Consider the following 10,546-nt stretch of genomic DNA (forward strand, 5'->3'; position numbering starts at 1 on the left):
TAGGTAGGTGATTAAACCTGTGATTATAATTTTTACAAATTTAAGTAAAATTGTGATTTTTGAAATATATTTATATAATATGAAAATAATAAAATATACAATGTAAAATTATGGTACCCATATTATCTATTCGATATTTAAATAATTATCATATAATTAGAGTTATAATGTGTAGTGTGTACTAATGAAATAAAACATATATTATATCATTAAATAACATTAACATACACATTACACGTAAATGTAAGTCTTTTCATTTTTTTATTAATAAAACAAATAGCTTACCAATATTCAGCGGAATGCGGATTGATGGTTGGCGGAATCAATATCTAAAAAAGTTCGGTGGAGTCGATACGCGACGTAATCGATAGATATCTTACAGGTAAAAAGTTCATTTCGGAGCAATTAATATACACCCACCTACTGTATAGCAGAGCCAGAGTGGCACCCACTTATCCTCTTTAAAAAAAAAATTATTTTACAATATATTTGTGTATAATATAACAAATAATTTTAGTTTTATAAAATTAATTTTTCAAATAAAATGAAGTTACCTATAGAATATCTTATTTATTTTTATTTTATGCTTGTATAACTTAACCATAAACTAAGTTTTTGCTGTCAATTTTTCTTCGTTTGTAGACTTTATATATTTGTTAAACATTTTCCTACAGATTTGTATTAACATTTGAATTCCGGTTTTTGAGATAAACACTTTTAACTTTCATAAAAGTGTTTGTTTTTAATTCTTTCAGTACCTATATGTCCAGAATGTGACCAATGTGTTAAATAGTATTATGGCATTGTTGTGGACGATAGAACTTTGAATTAAATCGTGAATGATAGATTCGAAAGCATTTGTAAATTGTAATTAGTAGTGACGCAATATTTGTAGCCCAATTTATTGGTGGAAATTTAGATTCCTTACTGATGTAAGGAATATGCACATGCATATAAAATCTATATATATAAAAATGGAGACAAAAATGTATAACAATTCATCAATCGAGAACGGCTGGTCCAATTTGGCTCAATTTTTTTTAAGATGTTCGTAACTGCCAGGAGAAGGTTTTTATGAAATAAAATTTTAGAAAAATCCACCAGAAAGGTAGGAAATCTCAAATTTGTATGTCAAAAATACAACAGTGGCGCAATAGTGCATGCACTATATAATATAAATGCATTATATTATATTAGTTAGTATTGGTTAATCGGGCATGTTTGTTGATTTCATATAATATAAAAATGAATCGCAGAATGTGTTGCTAAGCGCATTAATTCTACTGTACGTGTGTTGTGACTGAACTCTTCCTAAATGGTTAGACCGATTTGAATGAATTTTTTTTTATGCGTTTGCGTTTATTCATCTTATTTTAGTACGGTTAGGTTAGGTTAGGATTTTGTATTAATTGATTATATCAATCCACCATAGGTAGAATACTACAAACTTGGTATAACTTTGATACTTTAGAGTTAAATCATACACTAACGTACATACAGCACGGGGTCCGCGATCTACCGCAGGTAGATTGCCTAGCTGATAATATACTGCTGCGAATCAGAATTTTTATATAATTTATTTATAAATATATTATAGGTACATGTCAATTAAATAACCGGCATGTTTTTGAAATTTGTGGTGCAGATTACAATGGAAATTTGTTTTCTGCTGCTGTGGCGCAAATAGTAAAAATTTATTTTTACGGACGACCCAAATAAAGTCATTTAATTTTTTTTTATATATTTATAATATTTCACTTACATACTTTCTTATATCTTTATGACTTATGATACCTATTGCCAAATGCTGTATTACTGTGTGTCTGTGCCATACTTGCACCTAGAATTGCAATTGCAGATGCAGGTTATATTAATTATGATATTGTAATATATTGTGTATAAGTATAATCATTGATATCAATGATTACATACTATTTTATATTTAAACATTGTAGTAATTACTAATTTATATCTTTGTAAGTTGTATCGCAACGTAAACATTAACCATAGCTATATTGTTATATAATACAGGATCCAGTCTTAAAGTGGTCTCTACCATGTCGGTGGGATATGATCACATTGACATCACGTCCATGAAAAAATATGGTGTACGTTTGGGAAATACGCCGGGCATTCTGGTGGAAACAGTAGCGGAAATCGCCGTGGGCCTCGTCATAGCCACCACCAGAAGGTTTTTCGAAGCGAACCGCGAAGTGAAAACGTAAGTGAACGGATCGTATTACAAATTACAATGAAGACTTTTTTTACTGTTACGGCTAGCTATAGCTGCTGGTGTATATTATATTTTAGGTCAGTATGTGTGCTCCTGCAGTGGCGTAACTATATGGGATATTGGGATGGAAAGGGACAGCAATGCGCCGGGGCCCGGGATTTGGAGAGCGCTGAGGTGGGCCTCAATCGCTTTACCATTGTAAATACAATTTGTATATTCTATACAATTTTAAAAGTTAAAACACTAATTATATTGTTTGGAAATTTTACCTACGTACAGCAATAACAAATTACATATGATATTGCTAAGTGGCCAGTTGCGTTGACCACTTTACAAAATGTAGAAGTATTGTGGATGAAATACCTATAATTTAGGTGGTTGGTGCCGGGCGGAAAATGGTTGTCCATAAGATATAATATATTAGGTACATATTATACGACTCTATAATACGAGTTATTTATCTAGATAGAAGTACATGTAATTTGTGCCGTAATTTAGTTAACAAATCCACTGTTTACTGGTACCTACCTCTTATTTCAGATTTTATTTTTGTGTAATACCATTTTAAATATGAAACTGACATTGGCGTCACTGACCCTGATCGTGGGCTGGGAATCAAAGAGTTCTATGTAACAATATCGGAATTATGCAGTGGAGCGTTTTTAAAATTTTTTTTTTTTTTTTATTTTTTTTTATTTTTACAAGTAATATACAATCTGTATTCTAAATACAATAAGAATATATGCTAAGAGTAATATAACAGGAAAATAATTTGATGAAAGGAGCCACCCATTGATGACACTTTCTGAGGATTATTAATTAATTACTTAAATAAATGACTTTTTTTTTTTTTTTTATAACTATAACAGATCACGACACCACTTGCGCTTTAGGCGTCTTGGGGAAATACCAGGTATGGTAGCGGAGGCCAATTTTTTGATAAGTGGATTCGAATGAGTACTTAGGTGGTTGTAAAATCTTTTATAGAAACATTTGGATTCCTCTGCTATTGTTTTTAGTTTTAGGTCTGAATGAAGGGAAAAATTTGAGACGTAGGGAGGAGCATTTGTTAGTTTCCTTAGAACAATGTTTTGGAATGCTTGAATTTTGTTTACGTTTGTTTTTTTTGCACTACCCCATAACTGCAGACCGTACGTCCACATTGGTTTGAGTAGACTTTTATAAATAAGAAGTTTGGTGGACGTGGAGGTATATTTATTATTGCATAATACCGTTTTTAACATGCGTAGGCGATTGTTTAGAGCTAGTCTTTTGGTTCTTATATGGTGGGCCCAAGTCAGTCTTTGATCCACTATTAAACCAAGGTATTTCACAGTAGGAGAGGTAGGAATGGGTGTACCATATAGAGAAACATTTGGACACGGAGCCTGTCTGAGGATGAAGGTAGTGTGGATAGATTTACTTTGATTAACTTTGAAACGCCATATGGTAAACCAGTTTTCCATGTAGGCAAGATGATTTTGTAGATTTGAAGAGGCAGTGAGGGGATCGCTGTTGATGGAAATTATCACTTTGTCATCTGCATAGTCGGCTACTGACGTAAAAGGAGTGGTTGGTTGGTCTGAAGCATATATGTTATAAAGGATAGGGGATAATATGCCACCTTGTGGAACTCCAGCGTTTATAACTGCTATATCGGAGAGAGCAGAACCATAGCGAATTTGAAAATGACGTTCTATGAGATACGATTTTATAATTAGATAGTAAGCAGGTGGAAGGAATTTTTTAATCTTATACAGTAGGCCGTCATGCCAAACTCTGTCAAATGCTTGAGAGATGTCTAAAAACACACACGAACAATATAATTTTTGTTCCAGTGCATAGGAAATAGCGTCAACTAATCTGTGCACTTGGTGAATCGTCGAATGAGAAGCACGAAACCCGAATTGGGTATCAGGCAGTACATTATTTTCAATAATAATGGGTAGTATACGTTTTAGAATTAACCTTTCTAGTATTTTAGCAAAGAATGGTAAGAGACTGATTGGACGGTAGGATGATGGTAGATCAGGAGGTTTATTTGGTTTAAGGACTAATATTATAGTTGAAAATTTCCAGAGGAGTGGAAAATACGAAAGTCTAAGAATTGCATTGTATATGTGTGAGATATGGACAATGGCTCTTTTTGGGAGACTTCTAGCTACTTCAGCAGTTATAAGATCGAAGCCTGGAGATTTGTTCAGAGAGCTTTTTTGAATGGTATATTTAATATCGTTTGGAGTGAATGGTTTGACTGGTAAAGAGACGGGAAGTGGAGAATTAAGAAACTCTTCAACAGTATTCAATTGAGCATCATCACTTATATTAGAGTGTGGCTGGAATGTATTAAATAGATGAAGCTTAAAAAGGTCAGCCTTTTCAGTGTCAGAGCACGCTAAACTGCCATCAGATTTTTTGATTGGAAGATTTGGTGCTTTAAAACGTAATATTTGTTTTGTTGTATTCCAGAGGCTACCTTCCTTTGGAGAAAGATTAGATAGATGGTTTTGGAAGGTTGTAGATTTAAATTTGACAAGAATTTTTTTCAGGGAATTGGATAAATGGTTATAATTTTGACGGTGGGAAGGAAGACGAGTGCGTTGAAAGAGGGCTCTGGCTCTTCGCTTTTCAGCAATTTTTGTACGTATATACACCGGAAGCGAGTCTAGGATAACAGGAGGAGGATTTGTGTTTGTAGCCAACCAGGCAGCTCTTTGAATGATATTATTTAGATTATTTACCGCTAAATCTATGTCTTCGGGTTTTTTTAGTTTAATATTTAATTGAATTTCTGCATTGACAAGGTCGTGAAATTGATGGTGATTTGTAAATTTATTAAAAAGTTGTGGTGTTTCTTTTTTAGTTGGAGTTGTATTAAGGGTTAGAAGAACAGAGGAGTGATCTGAATTCAAATCAAGGATATTTTTAGTGGTGCAATATAAATTATTTGGGATTTTGGACACAAAGATATCTAATATATCTGGATTTTTTGAGGAGGAGGATGGCCAATACGTTGGACCCGGAGGAGCTAATACTTTAAATCCTTTAGTGTTTATAAAATTATATAATGTAAGACCACGCGGGTTATTCACACGGCAACCCCAAGACTGATGTTTGGCATTGTAGTCGCCGCCTATAATAAAGTTATTTTTAATTGTGTTAAAGAACTCCGAGAATTGTGTGTTAGTGACATTGTGTTTTGGAGGAGAGTATATTGCTGCAACAGTGAGTGAAGTATTATTTACAATAAGACTGATAGCACAGGATTGAAGAAAATCTTGGCAAAAGTTTGGTAAAGGATGAAAAGCAAGTGTGGATTTTACAAATATAGCAACGCCCCCATGCGCGGTGTTATCTGGGTGGTTAGTTTTGATTAATGTATACCCAGGGATACGAACATAAGAATATTTAGTAAAGTGTGTTTCGGTTATGAGCGCAATATCAATGCGCTTATTATTTAAAACAGTTTCTAGTTCAAGGGCGTGATTTTTAAGTCCATTTGCATTGAATTGTAGAATTAAGAGCGAGTTGTCAGTGACAGAATTTTTATTGTTATAATTAGGCATCTTTTTTATCTATTAAGCTGGAGATTAATTTTGTGAGAAGAGATAACATAGGATGTATGAGAGATTTAAATTCATCAAGAAACGTTGATAACGTTTTATTTATGTCAGGAGCATTGGTTTCTGGATCAGTTGGTATATTATTGGTGTGCGTGTTGTGCGTAGCCTGAGCATATGTTTTTGTTAGAGGTGGTGGTTGACTAGGTAAAGTGTGATCAGGAAGGTGGCTACCTTGAACATTTATAGGTTTAGATCTAAGGTTATCATGTATAAAATTACTTGTTGGACTGCGTCTTTTCCGGCGTTGAATCTCTTTGTAAATTGAACAGCCTTTGTAGTTGGCTGGATGGTTCTCTGAGCAATGTGCACATTTTGGAGGAAGATCACGTGAGTTAGGGCAATCAGAAGACTGGTGCTCATCACCACAGCGGACACATCTGGATTTATAGCCACAATATGCTCTAGTGTGGCCATATTGTTGGCAATTGAAGCATTGGCTAATAGTTTTTGATTTATACGGTTCTTCTATTTTGATTTTGGTGTGCAATAGCGATGTAAGTTTGAAGATTTCGTTTGAAAAAATAGTAGGCTCTAGATCAACGAAGAAGAGGGGGAGGTGGTTTTTTGTTACCTTATGGAGGACATTAGTTACTTGTCTTACCTGGAATAGGCGAACAGCTAACTCTTCTTTGATTAAATTTAATGGTGTGGTTGGGTGGAGATTACGAATAACGACTCGTAAAGGCTTGTCCTCCTTGAGCTGGTACGTATGGAACTCAGCTTTTTCATCTTTGAGAAAGTGCACTAGTGCTCTGTATGCAACAGGGTTCGACGTTTGGATTTTTAGACTATCAGACGTAGACTTACATATAAAGTTATTTACACCAATAAGCTCGATTAAGGTAAGGCATAGACCAGGGAAGTCTTCTAATCCTTTGACGAATATAGGAGGAGGGGGTTTGATTGTATCCGGAATAATCGGCGGTTCTAAATCGACAAGATTGTTGTCCAAGTTTTCGTCTGTGTTAACATTTTGAGAGAGAACTTCAAATCGATTTGTTGAAGAAAATAATTTTTTACGTATTTGTTGGGATGTGGGTGATGTAGGATTATCAGAAACTGAGGAGTCCGAGTGGTTTCTTTTTGGTTTTTGCTGAGTTTTCCACTCGCCGACTGAAGAACTGTTAGTTTTGTTTGAATTTTTATTTGAATGAGATCCAATATTTTTATTAACGTTTGTGGACGAGGTAGCAGGTTTATTATTATGATTTGCCATTTTCAGATAGAACTGTGATTAGTTTAATTACGGTAGAGTCGAAGTACTGCACAGCGATAGCGTATTTATTAATATAATAGTAATTACAATAACAACAAGGCCGCCTCGGCGGCACTAGATAAGAAACGTCCGTATACGGTATAACGCGTATACACGCACCAGGCGGTTTGCGAAAAAAAAATTTATTTGTGTTGTATACTTGTAACGAAGCAAGTGAATAAGATAACTTAAAAAATCGCACAAAACAGAAGGAAGTTGAATAACATTACAACCTGTAAGCAAATTTATGAAATTTGAGGTAGGTAAGGAGAATAGTAAACACATTGGAAGCGCACAGAGAGAACGCGTGCGCACCGGTTGACTGCTATCGCAGAACTGTTTTTAAAATTTAAAAATGAAAAAAATTTAGGCATACTTCCTCCAAAGTGATTTTGAAATCGTTGACGTTCCATTCTAATATAAATTCTTAAATTATAAATACATTGCTTCCAAATTAAGACATTTGATTTCCCAACTTATTATATAGGTACTGTATATAATATACATTTTTCGGAGTTTAGTTTTTGAATAATTTATGAATAAAAATTAACTTTTTTCATTTAATTTGTACCTACCTACCTAATCATGGATGATAAAATCAAAATGCAAACCACTTTAATATTATTTTTAATATTACCAGTAACATCAGCCAATGTGGCGAACGATCATTCTCAAAATTGAAATTGGTAAAAAATTATTTAATAGGCTATCGAGCGATTGAGAACAACACCTTTTTGGCCGAACGATTGAGAACACTTAAATTTAACAAAGAACTTACCGCTGACCCAAAAAAACCCCAAAAAAGAATACAATTGAGAACGAATTTACGTGCAGCGTTGCCATATTATTTATTTGGCTATTGAAAGATTTATGCCCGTATGCATAAAATAAATATTCTTGAAAAAAGTCATGTAATACAAATATATGAATAAAAAATATAAAATATAATGTATAACTTATAAAAATATATAATATACAGAACAATTTTTTCCTTTAATAATACTTTTATTCAAATTCTAATTTCAAGTATGCCAGAAGATCATATTTTCAAATTCCTGATAATTTTGTACTACTCAAGGAATGTCCAGTGGGCTGTGGCGATACAAACTTCAATTTTTCAAATGAAAATCTTCTTTTTTTACTGTAAAATATTTAGCGAGTGATTCTCTTAAAAATTTTGAAGTATCTAAATCAAAATTCTGATATGCAAGTAGTTTTTGAGTTATTAAAATATTTATACTAAGGATAATAATCCTTAAATACGGTTTTACAAAAATATAAACTTTATGTAATATTAGATGTAGGTAGTTATCATGAATTTTTGATACACCATTAGTAATTACCAACATTTTCAAATCATCATTATAATGATACTACTATATTACTATAGTACCTTGACTCTAACTATCGTTCGTAGCTATTTTCAATATTGTATCTGATTGAGTTTCAATTATAATTTTAATAACATTTAACATGATACCTATATTTCTAAATTATTTCAATATCAACAAATTATCGTGCACAAATGTATTATCATTCGATTAAATTTGTCAACGTTGGAAAAAAAATAAAATATCGAGCGTTCTCAATCGTGTTACCAAAAATGCCGTTCTCAATCGTATTTTACTGATTTAATATGCACAGAAGAACAAAAACGCCTCAGTGATTAAAGCAGTTTTAGGCTTTAGCCATAGAAGCAATTAAGCAAATGAAGCTGAAAAAATGGACAAATGAAAAAAAGTTTGAATAGTTACTTGGTAAATAATATAATATAAATAATCTATAATAATAATAATCGTGTTGCGGCGTGGTGCAGTGGTTGCATTCAGTCACGAAACATGATCTAAAAGTAAGCACCAACCGGTACTACTATTTCCCGGATGGGTGACCACCCGGGTTCTTATAGTGACAAATCCTTGCCACATGCATACATACACGTGTCCAAAACCAATCTTACCCTCCCCCACAGTAACAGGCTAGTGACCTCAGCTAGTTGTTGAGCCTCAAATAAATAAAATAAAAAATAATAATAATAATAATTATTATTTTTTTTTAATTTAAAAATTTAAGAACTTTGGAAGCATAAATACATGGGGCCCAACATTTGATACTGCTCCGAGTTCCGACCCCCGGGGACCCAAATTTATAGTTACGTCTCTACGCCGTACCCGCGAGTCTGATAAGTAACATTGAATACCCATAGGCTATAATAGACCACTTTTCCACCAGTATTCAATGCACATTTACTTAACATTTCCTTTGAAGACTTATATTTTTTTAGTTTTTCATATAAAAATAGTTGGAAAAAATAATATTCGTATAACTAAACATTGTTTAATTTTTTTTTAAAGTAAAAATAATAAATATTATTATTTAATTAGAATAAAAAGTAAGAACATTACACACTATTTTATGAGTTATGACGTATATTTAAACAATAAATATTATAGTATAAATATTGGTAATTTTTTTCAAACAATAATTATACTTAAATTAAGTATTTTTTTTTTTTTATTATTATTAATTAACCCGTGGCAACTTAGGCCATTGGATAATTTTTAACGGTGGGGGAGGGGCACTGTAGGTTTATGTAAACACGTGTGTTTTTATTTGGCAGAATTTTCAAGGGGCACCCGTAGGTATTGCCATGCCAGGGTGGGGGATGGAGACCTCTCTCTCCAGACACCATGACTGTCCGAAGAGAAGTGCCGGCCGAAACCGAGGTTTGAACCGACGACGGTGCGCGTCGCAATCGATGCCTTAGTCCGCTCGGCCACTCCGTACCCCATTCATAAATTATTTATATAGATACTAAATTAAATTTTGAATTTTGAAATACCTACTTGCGTTACGCACTTATGCTAGATGGAAAATCAAATTAATAAAATAATAAAATTAATTTAGGACGCTGATAGATCTGTTAAAAGCTGATGGTATTTTTTTTTACATATATATAGTGGTGGATGGCAAGAATGGGTTCCCGGGTGGATGTGTGGTAGAAGCATAAAAGGCTCGGTCGTGGGCATCATAGGTTGCGGCAGCATCGGTACGTCGATCGCTGAAAAATTGATCAATTTCAAACTGTCCCAGCTTTTGTACACCAGTAGAAGTGAAAAACCAGCCGGTAAGTATTTTCCTCTACGGGTTTACCGTTTACATTCTATGCATGTGAACTTATAATCGATAATCGGGGGCTAAAAGAACATAAACAAATATAGCAAATCCATTAAATTCAAAGCTGTCATTAATTATGAAGTGTCTTTTCCGTAGTCAAAGCCCTCGGTGGACAGTTGGTCACGGTGGACGAGTTGATGGAGCGTAGCGATTTCGTCGTGGTCGCTGCGGCCTTGAACGAAGATACGAAATTCATTGTCAGCAGAGAACGGATCGCCACCATGAAATCCAATGCCATATTGGTGAACATCGGTCGCGGAC

The 10,546-nt window shown here is 33.7% G+C and overlaps 1 protein-coding gene across 1 annotated transcript; it reads left to right on the forward strand.

The window, feature by feature from the left end:
- Positions 1–270: 270 nt before the first annotated feature.
- On the forward strand, positions 271–10,546 carry LOC100162566 (glyoxylate reductase/hydroxypyruvate reductase; the record flags this gene model as incomplete). Its single annotated transcript, XM_001949986.4, is given in 4 exon segments — positions 271–382; positions 2,032–2,221; positions 10,069–10,235; positions 10,382–10,546. Coding segments are annotated over 3 exon segments (496 nt in total), but the record flags the coding sequence as incomplete, so codon positions are not given.

Source organism: Acyrthosiphon pisum, chromosome A2 (assembly GCF_005508785.2).
Source record: "Acyrthosiphon pisum isolate AL4f chromosome A2, pea_aphid_22Mar2018_4r6ur, whole genome shotgun sequence".
Taxonomy (NCBI): Eukaryota; Metazoa; Arthropoda; class Insecta; order Hemiptera; family Aphididae; genus Acyrthosiphon; species Acyrthosiphon pisum.